This window comes from Micropterus dolomieu, linkage group LG21 (genome assembly GCF_021292245.1).
Source record: "Micropterus dolomieu isolate WLL.071019.BEF.003 ecotype Adirondacks linkage group LG21, ASM2129224v1, whole genome shotgun sequence".
NCBI lineage: Eukaryota > Metazoa > Chordata > Actinopteri > Centrarchiformes > Centrarchidae > Micropterus > Micropterus dolomieu.
In genome coordinates this window covers 27856123-27872140 of record NC_060170.1, presented here as the reverse complement: position 1 = coordinate 27872140, position 16018 = coordinate 27856123, and the positions used below count along the sequence as shown (strand labels likewise).

The 16018-nt window shown below is 40.7% G+C and overlaps 1 protein-coding gene and 2 long non-coding RNA genes across 6 annotated transcripts in view; 1 reads left to right on the top strand and 2 right to left on the bottom strand.

The window, feature by feature from the left end:
- The first annotated feature begins 75 nt into the window (after positions 1–75).
- Positions 76–2742, top strand: LOC123960778. The gene is made up of 2 exons (XR_006822599.1): positions 76–486; positions 924–2742. It is a non-coding gene; the product is annotated as an uncharacterized LOC123960778 (long non-coding RNA).
- Positions 2743–2864: 122 nt separating this feature from the next.
- On the bottom strand, positions 2865–4529 carry LOC123960779. Of its 2 annotated transcripts, XR_006822601.1 has the most exons (3): positions 4318–4458; positions 3827–4215; positions 2865–3704 (listed from the first exon to the last, which is right to left on the bottom strand). It is a non-coding gene; the product is annotated as an uncharacterized LOC123960779 (long non-coding RNA). The 2 variants fall into 2 exon arrangements; XR_006822600.1 differs by lacking the exon at positions 3827–4215 and having other exon boundaries at positions 4318–4529.
- Positions 4530–5664: 1135 nt separating this feature from the next.
- The window catches only part of LOC123960634 (anthrax toxin receptor 1-like), a 25291-nt gene continuing 14937 nt past the window's right edge, over positions 5665–16018 (bottom strand). For all 3 annotated transcript variants that reach the window (XM_046035498.1, XM_046035499.1, XM_046035500.1), the window contains 5 exons: positions 14327–14368; positions 13315–13410; positions 12932–13099; positions 11988–12068; positions 5665–7564 (listed from right to left, as the gene is read on the bottom strand). In XM_046035498.1, the coding sequence (XP_045891454.1) occupies positions 7130–7564; positions 11988–12068; positions 12932–13099; positions 13315–13410; positions 14327–14368 (822 nt within the window). In that variant the 3' untranslated portion in view covers positions 5665–7129. The remainder of the gene's footprint in view (positions 7565–11987; positions 12069–12931; positions 13100–13314; positions 13411–14326; positions 14369–16018) is intronic.

Genomic DNA, 16018 nt, shown 5'->3' with positions numbered 1-16018 from the left:
ACACACACACACACACACACACACACACACACACACACACACACACACCATTTTAAAGTCCCTGAACGTTTTACCACAGCACGTTCTGCATGTTAAGCTCATTTTCACAGTCTTATCTGTGCCACGCCTCTGACCTTCACCTCAGTAAATACAAAGGAGGGGCTCACCTCAGTGTGACATCATTGCAATGCAGTAATCTACAGCACATGTGGGTGTGAAAATCAACTGATGGGGAAATTTGGGGGGGATCTTTTAGATTCACCTTTTTTGCAACTCGTATCGAGGTTTAGCATCACATTGACAGATGATCTGCTTGATTTACAGGGCCGCCCCATTGTAATCTGTGACAAAGATGATTACGAGACCATCAAGAACTCCAGCCGCACCATCAAAGTGCCTCACTGTGTAGACTGCCTGCAGGGCATCCTGAGCGTCATCCCACTGCAGCTGCTGTCCTTCCACCTGGCGGTCCTCCGAGGCTATGACGTAAGTGCTGGTCCATCAGGCTCAGCTGTAACTGAACATGACTGTTTAGCCAGATGAGATTTAAAACCTCATCTATCACTTAAGACGCAAATGCAGTAAAATATCAGTTTCTCAAATCCCACATCTCCGCCATTTGCAGCCGCAGTCAGTGTTCACATGTGTGGAAAATAGTCATAAGAGTATACAAGAAGTCTTACAGGATATCAGAGGTCAAAGTAAACAGCTAAACTGAAGTACGCCATATAAACATAGCCAGTGTTGATGCTGGTTTTGGACATAAAATAAATGCTACATTTGGCACATAAAAGTTCTTTATGATTTTGGTAAACGTACTTGATAGTTTGACAGTAGCATTAAGTCAACATCAGAAGGTGTGTATTACTTATTGTCCATTTTATATGGTCATGTAGTAAATGACCTCTTCTGTTTGAACACAGGTTGACTGTCCAAGAAACCTGGCCAAGTCTGTGACAGTAGAGTGAGCGACACCACCACATTCATCACCTAACAACAAAAGCCTGGCGGACACGTATTCAAACACACATGGATGCGGCGAGGGAGCGTCTGTATGCAGAAACCAAGAGAAAACTGTCTCGTTTGTGTCTTGTGTCATGGCTGTTTTTTAATGCAATCTTTCACTCAACCGTTGTTTATCTCACTGTTGTATATCATCTGTATATCACCGTTTTATTTTCTTTGGTGTTGGAGTTGTGGTGTTTGTGGTGGCAGGTCTGGGCTAGCACTGACTCTTTATCTCCATTACTCTCTGGGTTTGTGAAGCCGTAGCAACGGACAGTGACCATTAGCGTTTATTCACTTTCACGCTCAAAACCCTCCATGTTTATTTGCGCTGATTAGTCTCACTGGGAGCATCTTGAAGCAGTAGACTGACAGAAGTTAGGTTTTAAAGACCGTACTGGCTTTTTTTCTTCTCTACTGCAATGATTTGTAGTTGGGATATTTTTCTTTTTGGCAGCTAATCATCTGAAGCATCTTCACTCCACAGTTGAAGTAAGCGACAGTCTTAAATCATTCCAAGCCGCAGGTCACCACTTCATAATTGCAGCGTTTCTCTCTTGGACTTTAGTCTGAGGACGCATAACTTCTAGCAGAAGCAGCATCACAAATCCGATCACAGAAAAGTGTGTGAATACACTGTCTAAAATGTTCTTGGGTAGGTTGCAAAAGTTTGTTCTTGTCTTAAACCTTAGTGTTTCGGACTTCAGACCCTTGTCTCGGTCGGCGAGAATAAGCCTCATTTACTGGGCCAGTGTGACCTTTTGTTGCCATAAACAGTTTCTGCATTTATTCTTCTCTGAACATTATACTCTAAAGCTATTTGTGCACAATTTAGTGTTTGATTCTTATTTTCAACTCTGTTGCCTCACTGTTCAAAAGAGACTTAAGTGCTTATAACAGGTCTCTGCTTTACATTTACATTTAAACTGAAAGCTGAAGTAAATCAAGCAAGATGAAGTTACTAACCTTAAGTAGAAGTTGCACCCAGTTAGCAGCCCATGGCCTTCCACCATGACATAGCTGCAATACTGGGACCATTTGATGCATTTTTTTTTTTTTTTTTTTGTCACGTTTCATTTTCTTAAAGTTTATTATCGAAGTTACTCTTTGATTTGAAATGTGAATGTTACAGTCTCTTGAAATGTCCTTTCAAACCAAAAATCTTATTGGGTTTGGCAGTTGTAAACCAAAATGTAGACATTTTATATGTTCATCCTATATTGTTTTTGTATCTAAACATACTGATGCTGGTAGATGCTTCAAGGCCTTAAATGGGGCATATAGGGGGTTTTATGGCAGTATGTCAGACTGTAGATGTTTTAGATAGAAAGCCTGTGTGTGTGTGTGTGTGTGTGTGTGTGTGTGTGTGTGAGAATCCAAAGGTCTTTGTTTGGAAGGCCAAGTAAAGAGCGATGTTGTGTAGTGAAGAATCAGGAGCTGCTTTTTGTCCCATCACATGTTAGGTTTATTAATTTTGCTTTTGCAATCAAGCCTTAACTTTTCTTTTTCTTCCCCCTCCAACATTGAGCTTCTCGAGCCAGTGAAAGGGTTTGAAAACTGGATAATATTACAGATACTTTCGTAACCCACATACATGAGAAAATTCAGATTTCTTGACTGGAGGCATTGACAAAGGATGCTGCACTGAATCCTAGCAACATCTGTTGGTTACTGAGGGTGTGGGGCACTATTTATTAGTGGAACTGATGCAATAAAGTGTCAAGTACTTCCCTTAAAGTGTCCTGCGCTCATTCGATGAAGAGGTGCAGTTGTTCAGGACATGCTCAATATTAAATGATGCCAAATATTGTGCTTGATTATACTGGTCAGTAAATGTGTCAATAGAGTGGTAGTAGAAATACAGCAAATATTGCACTTTTATTAGAATTTTAAAAGCAATAGAAATACAGCAAATATTTCACTACTTATAAGCAGGTAATAGAAATAGTCAGATGTACATTTGGAATAATTTTACAAGTTTATCTAGATTATGTACATTATATACAAAGAGTTCAGGGGCTGCTTATAAGCGATGACACATCCCAAACAATTCCAAGTACCTGTGTAGAGTAACCAGTCACTGTCTGTAAGGTGGACACTAATGTTCTGATGCATCCACCTAGAGTCATAATGGTGGAGACACCGTTTCTGGAGTTCCGGCACAGAGCTGACAGGGCCGACTGTGCCACATTGATGAGGGTCAAGATCGTCTTGCAAACAGACAGTGAACAGCGGCAGACGGCAGGCACGGCGAGCAATAGTGACCGGACCGACTTTAACCTGTTTGCAGGTCTGCCTCCTCCGCAGCGCAGAGGAGTGCAGCTGTTCGTTGTGAAGGTCTGTGATGAAGACCAGGGGAAGCAGAGCGAGTGTCCATGTTGGTCAGGCTCCTCGTGTGAGAGGAGCACACCTGCCAGCGTTAGCCTGAGAAACGCATTCAGCCTCAGCATGGTTGACAGGCAAAACACTAAACTGTTGGTAAAACCGAGTGCAATGTTCAGAAGGATTTCGTTGCAGTCGTTAAGTACAATAATGGCTTCGAGTGCGGCTGCAGAGGAAGTACAGAAGACTGCCACAGCCCTGGACAAAGACGGCCTCCATTCTCCAGCCACGGCGAGCATTGTGGGTAGTTTCTCATCGTTAAAGGGCATGATTTGAAGCTTCTCAGGTAATGTCTGTGCTGCAGCCAAATCCTTCACCTGGAAACCAAACACAGCTGCTTTATGGCGTCTGAGTGGGATTGAAAAACTATCAGCATGTGTTGTGACCACCGTGATTTTGTTACATGGCTTGAATAAAGCTTTGCCAAGTAAATAATTACCTTTTCTGAAGTGATTCTGTGTATTGAGGTCAGTGTAATCAGACATTTTGCAACAGGAAACGCACAGATTTAACGACGAATAACACCAACAATGCCTCCATTGTTTTGACACGTTCTAAGCCATGTCATTGAGCCTTTTTTGGGAATCCATGCAATGAAGTTTTTAATGAGGCAAATGTCTTTTTGGCTCGATACTGTTTCTCCTATACGAAGCTGGTGAAGTTAATATTTCTAGCTCTGAGTGGATCTCATCTTCATGATTGTCCCATCTTGTCATGAATTCAATCATCTGGTAAAAATAAACTTGCTGTTGGATAACTGAGGTCACTTAACTATGAAGGTCCTACAGTCATCCAGTTCCTTTTTAACCTAATGGAAATGACATTCACCTATGGACAATATAGAAAAACACATAATTTACCAAAGCTGTCTCAAAATTAGAATATCCTACCACTTACAGAAACATTTGCAATTACCAGATATGAACTTACCTTAAACAATGGTCTAAACGGCTCTAAGGAAATGATGTTGTTTTCATGACGCTGACAGCATTGACTGTTTATTTTATTTCACAAGAGGTGTGTAAGCCTGTGGCCAGTCACCAGCCTAATTAATGCAATCAGCTGACACACCTGGTATTTTTTTTAGAAGTTGCTTGCTCCTGATGACCCTTTGAAAGTAAAACTGACAGCTTGAAACTACAATAATGCCAAAAAATAAAGTAGATAAGCACATGAATTTTTGTTTGAATACTGAATGATTTCTGTGCACGGGAACACAAGTTGATGTTTTTGATAATCAAATCTACCACACATGCTGTATGTAGGCCAGGCACCAGTGAATGTTGGTTTAACACAAAGTTGGCCACACTTACAGTGCTGACAAAATCTGGAGAAACTGCAGTTCAAACTGATGGCCTCCACCCAAAAATTTTTTTAAATGAGACAGCATAACACAAGCGCCTTTTGTGGTTGAATTTTTATCATATGGGAGAAGTCTGTGTAACAGTCATAATCTGTGATGCAATGTTTGTATAAATATATGTTAGACATCTGCCATAATGGTTCAGACAGAGTGGAAACAAAAGCTGGCAACATGACTCAAGACATCTTGCATTGAATTTGTCTGACATGGAAAATTCCCTGAAAACAGCCCAATATAAACTTTCCTTGCATACTGTCAACTTCAAGTGACAACAGAAAACTTCAAAATTTAATCAAAGTCACTTTCAGTTCAGACATTCAGAAGCTATAGCTCGTTATTCCACTCTGTCCTGTCTGCTGTTGCTAGATTTTGTCACCAACAATTAGCACTAGCACACCTTTCCTGCAGCCGTTCCACATTTCCTGAGGATTAGATGGTGTCTAATATTTTCCAAGATAGCTCACTCCATTCGTGCATGTGACATAATGCAACATATGAACATCTGGAATTAGTTAGCCATGCTCTGCATACTCCTTTCTCTGTCTTTTTTTTGCAGAAACAGCCACTCTGCACAGTGTGAACCCAATCGCCCCAGTGGAAATATCAGTCGTCTAACTTACTGTTAGAAGAAAGAAAAGAGGATAAAAAGTTTTACTTTAGAGTGTAGAATAGTATTATATATTAATATGCTGTAGAAAACGACATGTGGGATATATTCTATAGAGTTTGTAAAGTAGAAGAACTATAGATGTCAAAGAAATATGAAGGTAAACCCTTAAAGTCTTTACAGGCTTTCAATGAAAGTTTAGAGAGTAAAGGAAGGCTCAGTGGCTGTTTTCACAGGTGTAACAGGAGGTAAATCAAAATGGTTAACAGGTCAGTGATTATATTTGAAGAAAAATACAGACAAGGACTCCAGTTGAATACTTAAATTGTTTACTTTCATTTTCAATGAAACTATAGGTGTCTACATGGTGTATTGTTGGAAAATTACATACTGTCTCATCAGTTCTGCCATGACATTTATGTAAAACTCTTTGAGAGACCCTTTCTGATTTCTAAAGATGAGCTCGCAATCTACACTGCATTCTGCTGAGACTCCTCTAACTACAGTTTCATATTAATCTTTTATTTAACCTACACCAAACGTAAAATGACCCATGCTTTTATCATGTTCTGTGCTTTGAGGAATTGAAAGCATCATGTGTAAAACAACCTGATTATTTTTGTTTAAGTTGATCAAACTGGCATACTGACTCAGGTCAGTCTACTGTGAGACTGGCTGTCTGAATACATAGTAGTCTCTCTCAATCTTTCAGACACACACACACACACACACACTCACACAGAACACACGTGGTTATATCAAAATGATTATTTACACATATTGCGTTTCCCTGACTCTGACATATGTTTGTCAACATATTGATAGACAGAGCGCAATGCAGCTATAGCAGTGATTACAGTCATCTTGGTCAGGTCGGTTATAATAATAGGGTTAATTTAGTGTCTAAATCCTGATTTATTGTTAACTCTGATGTGCATGATAGGCCAGCTATGACTCACATTAGTCTGGTTTAAATGGCATGGAAGTCAAACATTGCATAAACAGGTTCACATAAGTTGCATTGCTGTTTCAATAAGCTTACTGTACATGTGTTTATCAGCAATGCTTTTCTAACCTTAAAAATCTCAGAAACTGTTGTCTACTCCACAATAAAAGTACAAATAAAAATGTATTTATGTTGTATAAAACAAGGTAGAAATGTTATAAAAACAACAAAACTGCTGACTCAAACACTATTGCATGCAATTGCTCAACATTCAAGAGTACAAAAACAAGGATTTTCAGATTCTTCCAAATCTGCTGCATGTGGAACAACTCGTATCAGGAAAGATAAGAATGTTACACAGGCACATACTTTAATGTCATGATTATTTTGAACAAGACTGTGCTTCTTGTTGTCCAGACAGAGGCATTATTACAAGCTGTTTATCGGGTTTGTCAAGATTCATCCAATCTGTGTGCTCATGGATGGGACAACAGGGCCAGAAGCATCTCTGAGGACCACGGAGGCAAATGTTTTTGAGCCGGCCTGCATGACCTCATTTGTAGGGAATGTCTGTGGAATTCAAGCATCAGAGCAACTGCACTGTCAGGCTAAATGTGTACAAAAGTCACTGTAGACAAATAGCTGAAAACAAGGCATCACTGCTCCACTTCACAAGGCAGAAAGGCCACAGTCCAATGAGCGTGGCACGGGGCACTCATGCCCTCGCTTGCAGGTACAATCAAGGATGGTCGTGCTGATTGCCGGTGGGACTATGAGTTGCCTTTTTAAATCCTGTTAAAACTCTCTCCTGTATGCTGCCAGAGCTCTACAGGCCGGGGCGAGGCGGTGCACGGGCAGGTGGAGGTGCTCGTACCGGAGGAGGTCCCAGAGGAGGAGGAGGAGGCAGGGAACTGTTCGGGGAGGTGGAGGGTGGAGGGGTCGGTGGTAGCGCTGGTGGGGCAGGTATGTGCAGGGTGGTCGGTGGTAGAGCCCGGTTGGGAGGTGGCGTGTAAGGGGGAGGTGTGATGGAAGGAGAGGGAGTAGTGGAGGTGGGAGGAGGTGTCGGAGGCAGCGGTGGAAGGGTGGAGAAGGAGAACGATGGAGATGATGGAGGTCGGCTGCTGGGGGTCGGTGGGAGGGTGCCCTGCGGCGGAGGAGGACTCCTGCTGGGAGGGTTGTAGATGGGAGATGGGTGGTGGTGGTTGTAGTGTGGGTAGTGAGGAGGGGGAGACTTTGTACGGGTGAAGTTCATGCATCTGCCCTGAAATTTGAAAACAAAGCATATTTTAGAGTAGTTATGATAAACAACATACTGTATGAACAACTGTAACAAATGAATTTTCAGATTCACTCATGGTTATCTCACTTAGGATTGCTGCATGAGGCATATATAATGAGGTAGTAGGGAATTAAATTATTATATTATTATATACAGTGAATAAAATGTGTACACTCAGAATTCAGACAAAATAGGAGGTTTGTTTTATTTTGTCAATTGGTGGTAAAAAAAAAAAAAGGGATAAACAGATTGTAAGTAAAATAAAAAGTAAGCTTTACATTTTTTTAATGCTCCATTTTAGTTATTAGTCATTAGTGTATTCAGTTACATTTTTTACTTCTCTGATAAACCTTTACTATATTTTGTCAATTTCGTGTCTCCATATGTAAGCAGTGATAGAGTAGATGTTTATGTAACACTAAACCATACTAAACTGGGCTTAAAAACCCAGAAGCAGATATGAAATATAAAAAAATGTTTTCAGATATTTTCTTAAATGTTCTGCAGGACCTGCCATCTAATTTGTCATTCACATTCTCTGATTACTATAATATTTGTCCACTGCTGTGTTTGTTTCTCATGATGCCTGCGTGGTCAAACCTATTGTTGACATCCTAACTTGAAGAACTTTCTGAACCTTATTTCTTTGACAAAACACACAACTTTAACAGCTGAATTAATCTAAGATTTTAAAAAATGTCCCTAGCTGCTTTCTGTGACAAATCGCATGGACTGATGGCAATAGCTGATAGGACTGTGACTCTCACTTATAGAAGCCTTGTCTATCGGCCACACACACCTACATGACTGCGTTTTACCTCTGCATATGCTATAATTCTCAATCACAGCTTTTGTGGGCAATTATGCTCTACTCAGATGGAACTCTCTCTCTCTGTTTCCTGGTCCAAACCAAAGTGAGATCATGCAAGCAAGACTATCATATTCCAGAAACAAGCTACACCCCGGGAGCAGCTGCACTGAGGGAGTCATGGAGTTGCAGTGGACTGATAAAGGATGACGGCGCTGCTCTGTGCCTCCAGTTTACCAGAGGGGCGAAATGACCCCTGAGATAAAACAGGCAAAATGTTGCATGTCATACATATGGCGAGGATTCCTTTTGTGCATGAGGGACAGTGAATATCATGGATCTTAACGTCTCTTGGGCTCCTGCACATGTGTTACAGCTAACCTACAGATTTGTCAGTACTTTTATTTATCCCACTGTTTTGTGCCCCGTGATTCCTTTACTAATTATCAAAAACACAGCAGTCTTTAGAGGCTCAGAAATATATGACACGTTACAGGAACCTGACTTGAGTTTCTCTCAGGCAGGCAGTAGGATCAATTGCCCTCCTTCCTCCCACCATGGCATTCATTTAGGGGAAGTTATAAAAGCAAGGCTTTGACAGGAGACTCTTAATTGCATCCAGAACATGCTTGTTTACTGCAAATCATGAAGGATACTAGAGCATAGCTTTTCTTCCAGTGCACTAATGAAGAGCTTTATAGTGAGGATTCACTCGTACACACTACACAGAGTGGTGTGTTTGCTGTACTTACTGTGCTGGGAAAAAAACAAAGAATGTAACCCTCTGAATATAATTCCAGAGCTGGTGACATTGTTTGACTGTGAGTGTAGTAAGGCGAGCTAGCCCACCTCAAAGACTGGTTCGCCTTCAAGTTTGATTCATTTCTAGTAGGCAGGTGTAGCTTCCCGTGCTCCTTTACATAAACGGAGAATATTCCTAGACTGTCTTTTTCTTCAGTAGGCCTATCTAATAGCACTGTATGTTACCTGGAAGCAAGATAAACTGCCCTTGCTAACTGACTGACATCTTCACAAGAGGACTACACTTGAGTGGATCCCATTCCTGGACTGTTCGGTGCCTCGTGTCAAACCTTTATATTTAGTCCCAGTTTGTGTAATAATTTTAATACATTTTATATAAAAAGAATGTGAGGACAATGATTACATTAGAAACAAACTGGAACTAACAAAACAGTCAAACAGAAAATGGTTTCTTGTGCAATCTCACCCATGCATTTCCATCCAGACTGCCTATTTCACCCCCTTGTTGCTGTGTTTACAGCATTCCCCCTGCTCCTCTTACTCACTTGATGTTTTTTTCATTAGCTTCCTTAAACCTCATGAGTGTCTCTCTCTCTTGTCTTTTAAGTAATGTAATGTAAATGCTCCGTACTTATATGTATAGCGCCTTTCTAGTCTTTTCGACCACTACATCTGCATTCACCATTCACTCACATTCATTCACTGAGCTAAGTGCTCAAACAGAAACTAACATTCACACACATTCATATACTGGTGGAACAGCCACCAGGGGCAATTCGGGGTTTAGTATCTTGCCCAATGATACTTCGACATGCAGCCTGGAGGAACTGGGGATTGAACTGCCGACCTTCCGAATAACGGGAAACCCGCCCCATAAGTCCCCAGTAGTTGCATGGAGGACGTTGTCCATTTCTTTCTGTGACCTAATCGTCTTGGCAAGGTGGTTGTTGTGCAGAGCAAGACAGTCTATTTCATCTTTCGCCTCCTTCAGGAGCTTTCGAAGTTCATCCTCTTTCTGGGCCTCAATACTTTATTCATATCCTGGACTGTTCGGTGCCTCGTGGCAAACCTTAATAATCATTGTTTGAATATGCCGATGTTCTGTCTTTTCCTCCTCCTCCTTGGGCTGGTCAGACAAATGGCTTCTTGCAAGCTTTCTGTGTCTTGCTCCAAGCTCTCCTGTTCTGCCTTCAAGGCCGTTGGTTTCATGGACAGGTTCTGTGGAAACATGTTCTCCTCTGGGAGGGGTTCATTTTTGTGCTCAAGTGATTCTACATTTTCATGTGACTTCAACAAGATTTTATTTGAGAGGCTCATGTCCTCCTTTTTTCAAGTTATCTTCATTTACAAAGAAGTCCTCTCTCCTGCTCTGCTCTTCAGTGCTTTGTATTGCCGCACTGTAGACATGAGGCACTGACATGAAATCCTCTTCACATGGCCTTCACCTTGTCCACTTTGCACTTAACGGCCATGTCACAGACATTCAAGTCCTCCGCTTTGTGTCTTTGTAGCACTAGACAAACTGCAGGCTGCAGATGTAGCTCACATACAGTAAATATACCGTTGCTGTTGTCGAGATTTCAATCTCAATATCAACTGAAGGTGAAGGCTTTTATAGAGTCTAAAACAGTTGTGGATGATGGATATTAATAACGTCTCTTCAGCTCAGTTCAGACAGTTTTTTACTGTCGATGATTGTGTCTGCTTGTTGGAGAATGTTTACTCAAGTGTTTAGATGCATTATTCAGCAACTGAATTACATTTGCCTGACAAAGATTTTCAGGTGTATTGCATTTGAACTGATGAACCATATTTTACAAGCTGCTTTCTCTCCAGATAATTCATGATGATGTGATTTGTCGGAGCTACAGTGGTTGAAATATATATTATATAGTGAAATGTGTTTTAGCGCTGTGGCTATTGTATATGATTTTCTGTTAGTGAGTAGAATAAGACATCAGACTTCTTAGCTTGTAGCTATACGATGCTTTCACTAAGTGAAGTACTTATATTTAGATGGCTGCACCATCACAACTGATGGAATACCCATTTATACACTATCAGCCTGTAGTTGGTATCTTCACAACAAGTTTCAAATAAATCACATTTTACGCCTGGAAACTGGGCTCCTGTTATTCCTTCTCACCTTCATGATGATGATGATAACATCCTTAAGTCATCACCACAGGAGCATCGTTTCATCCTCCCAATTCAGCTATCTTTCTCCAAGACTTGAGTGTTAAAACAGCTGTGTGCCATTCTACACAGCTTTGTAAAAATAAACGTACCAGCTCTTCCCCAGACTATCTACAAAGGCCTGTGTTTAACAGCAGACGTCACAGTCTCTATTGTTTGTACATTCACAACTGAAGCAAATTTCATACTATATATAGCATGAATTAAAAAAAAGATATTTTTTTAACTTTGAGGGTAATACATAAACTCTAGACTTCCCTCAGTTTTTCAACACTTCCCACAGATCCCCCGGTCTCAGACTAATTGTCAGCTGCCAACAGCAGAGGTCATCGCACACCCCATACAGCTGGCCTTTGAGGAATTACATTAGCCTTTTTATAATGACTTCCCCAGACCTCTTTACATTGCAGTGGGCTGTAGCCAGACGCTGCAGTCTAAATCTCAACTCACCACAAGTTTTCCCATGAGTCTCTCTTCATTGCTCACAGCTGGTTCATTTTCTCAACATTTCCAGATACAAAAGAATCTCCGCCTTTGCCAAATGCTCATGCACAGCCAAGGCCTTACGTCAGTCTGTAAAATACATGCTGATTAATGGTGCACGTTTGATGCCTACCTGTGTATCTGAGTTATTCTTACCTTGTCACCTGGATGAGGTCTCATTACAGACACACGGTCGTAGCCTTTTCTTAAAAGTACCCACAATGCATCCAGTTTGCTCTATAGAAACAGAGAAGAAATTAAACATTTAAATAACAATAATCTTAGATTTACTTTATTCTTAGGGATAAAACAACAGCTCTTTTCTATTGACAGTCAACCGTTATTGTTTTCTCTCCTTGGCACTCAAAAACACAGTTCCACACTGTGCAACTAGCTCGAGCTGCAATGAAATGGCCAGTATTATATAATTCCTGCAGCCATTACATAGTGACAAACTGAAATGGTTTCAGTTCATTGTGAACTGACTCTTCATAGTTTTTAAACAGCAAATACTTTGAGGATAAGGGCAGTAAAAGCAGCTGTTTTCCTTCACAAAACTGCTGGCTGTGCAGCCCTGCTCCCTGGAGGTCAGTCCAACTCGAGTCTGGTTTCTATTAGCAATCCCCCGCTGACAGGGAAGGCTTCGAAATGACTTATTTAACCCCATGCTGGCCCTGGAGGAAGGGACTGTGTGCGAGTACTCACCTAAGCATTAATACCTTAACACATCTCATGCTACTTCACTACGACATTTTAATAATGCCATTACTTACATATCCTCAGTCAGATTAACATGGAGTAATTTGTAGCAGATGTAACTCCATGCAGTACACATGCTAACAGCAGAGCTATTAAACAACAGTGAATGCTTTTAATTAAATGTAAACTGAGCTTAATTCACAGACTTGTTGAACACATATCTCACAAATCTTCTGCCATTTCTTTTTTTATGTGGAACATTAGAAACTCATAATAATAATAATAATTCCTAGATGTTTGCTATTTTTAGTTGTTGTCAACAATGAAACTTGAAAGAGCATCTGCAGACCAAATACATTCCCCTGAGAGTTTCCTCCTGGCTGCTTTTGTTGGTACTGCACCTTGATGGGTGAGTACCACTTGCGTGGCCCCGGAGGTCTGTGCATGCCGTTGTTGAGAACCCGCGTGGGGGGCGGCACATACTCCTGCTCAGGCATCTTCACTTTGGCATTTTTGGCCTTTTCCAGCTTTGCTCCTTCTTCGGTGGATCCTTTCTCACCCCAGCGAACCTAATGGCGGAGAATTTTATTGAGAGGACTAGTGTTATTTGAACTTTCTGGAAGTATTGTGGTCGTAAATCAATCAAACGACCTTAATTACAAATGCCTTTCAGCAACCCCAATGTGTAAACCTGTAACATCTTAGCAGGTTGCTTTTAAGCCCCTCCTCCGTGTTAATTAGCACAACAGATAGTTCAGACGACTTGAGATTTACTTGATCTCACCTCCATCCTTTTGATTCCCCCAACTCCTCTTCCTCCATAGTAGGAGGCATCCACAGTCGGCCATTTCTTCTTAGGGGCTTCAAAGTCTTCATCATCCTGTGGGAGAGTGACAGGAAGTAGGTTTTATTTTGATTTAATGAGCCATGTGGCAGACTAACCATATAAAATAAAGGGACAATAAAAGGGTAAATGAACCTTTGACTGTTTTTACATAAATGTATACTGTACATACCAAATAAACACCTGTGAGCTACCTGGTAAAAATGCCCTCTCTCTGGTCACTTGAGAGTCCATCTGAAGTAAATACCTTTCTGTCTGTGTGCCCACTCCAAACCCAACCCTTACTTTTGTCCCCTCAGTGCTGGTTGTCAGATCAGAGGAAATTACAAAGCCCACTGGCCAAACTTGTGATGTTTCAGCTCTTTAATACACCCTGTCTGACTCATAATCTACCAGGATGTCAGACAGAGGAAGCCATAATAAAGGCTGAAGGCTGTCTTTGAGGCCATGGTTCTCATTTGAGTCTGTTTTTTGGATTAAAATCACCAATTAAACCTAATTTTAAGTTTAATTGGTGCAAATAACTGCTGCATGATGTGCCCCACAGTCTCATGTTAGCTTGCTCTTATTGCATTGTGATTTGGGAAGTCAGAATGTTTTTAAAAACATGTATTTCTTGATTCGCGTGAAATAATGTTATTAGTCAGTTAAATTCACGTTATTTTTCAGGTCCAAAAGCTGATTTAAAAAACATGAATAAATTTTTTTTTTATTGTTATTCTAAGAGGGCGTTAACCCACATCACATTTGATGAATTACTAAACGAGTGAAATCATAGTATTGTGCCAGGAAGCGATTGAATGACGCCACATGGTTACTGAGGTTTAAAATGTCAGAATAAACAACAATTACACGACCTAAACACTGGCAGCTGTCTGAATCTTAAATAATGAGCTTTTCTTTTTGCTTTTTGGAGTCATAGGAAACAGACTGGGGATGGTGCAGCTCCTACCGAACTCTCCTCCACAGCTGGTGGTGGGGGTTCGTGGATGATCTGTGGGGGGGTAAAAAAAAAGATGGCGTGAGAGGGGGTGGGGGTGACAACAAAACAAAAGTCACAAACACATGTATCAAAATTGATTTTTATTTAATCTGCAAGTCACAGCAATGTGTTTTCTGTGTGCAACAAGACGATTACGCAACACCACGTGGCTGAGGAATTGTTTTTTCCTCTACTACCTTACAAGAGCAATGCACTGACCTAGAAATCTGCTATCCAGATTTCTTTGGCCTGCGGTTGTTGAAAAGTAACAGGCTCATGAATAGTGTATTATTTGCTCTTATGTTCTCTATGGAGCAATAGTATCCATACAGTTTTATAGTATTCATACATTGTGTTTTTCCCGTTGATCAGATTATTACTGAGTATGTTGTACAGCCGCTACACTGCATGTTGTCGTCTATGTCTTATATGTCACAGCATGAGCTATTGGTGTGTTTTTTCACCAGTGTAATAAAGACAGTTTCTTCTACATAAAATGCACTTGGCAAATTAAGTGATTCTGATTCTTATTTGTCATTTTCCTCCATGCTTCTCCAAATCCTGGAACACAAAACGATTCCCCATGGTAACCTAGAATCGCTTTCCTAAACAGACCTGCTGCACAGACTTGAATTTGCAACTTAATGGACAATAACAGAAAAAAAAGTAAAAGGGAGGGATAGCCATGTTGTAAAAGCTTGACATTTCTGGCAATTCTCAACATTCCTTTTTCCAACACTGGAAACATTGGAGTGAATTTTGAAGAGAGACTCTACGCTCTTCGTTTAAAATGAGAAATAGAGATTTTGACAAAGATTGGCTGGTAGAAAGAAAGTTTGTTGAAATATTGTGATGCTCTCAGTTTCACAACTGTCTAAATAATGGCACCAATATGTTTTTCCAGGCACATTTCCTCTTTTTACTGTATACAGTGCACAAGACTATCATAAAAATACTTTTCACGAAACTTTTTCTTTCTTTTATTTTGCATCTAAAACTTTTAATCCAAAATAGCCTTTTTTTTTTTTTACCCACGCATTTTTTTTTATGTTTCCCCACCACTAGCTGGAAATTCAAATTATTCAGCCTTATTACTGATGGAAGGGTTTGCTAGATCTTTCAGTGAATATATTGAGGAAGTATTACCTGCTGTGACCTCTGGAAGCTCAAATTATTTCAACAGCACCATAATTACTTAAACACACTTTCACCCGGTGGCCTTGACCTCTTCTGGTTGTGGACAAAATTCAGCTGCCGGGATCCAAAAGGGCCAAACACCCTTATTGACTCATAGACCCTAACCTCTCACCATGGGAATGTTGTTTGGGTTAATAAGAAGCCTTGGGGGGCGTTAGCCAGATGAGACAGACCTGGAAAAGACATTTCTCCCTGTCTTATTGTCCGCAAACAATGTCACTGCATTCCAAAAGAAGCCATCTATAATCTGAAAAGAGTAGACAAGAAGCTATTTGTAATGCAGCATGCGTGCATATTATTATTGCATTAGTGTTTAAAGCTCACCACAGTGCAGCAGAGAGGCCAGAACCACCAGAGGAGAGCCAAGACCAGGAGCAGCATCAGGATGAGAAGAGCTATGGCCAGGATGGTCCCATCAGACTGTGACAGAGACAGACACATCAACACAGACTGAAGTTATGTAAA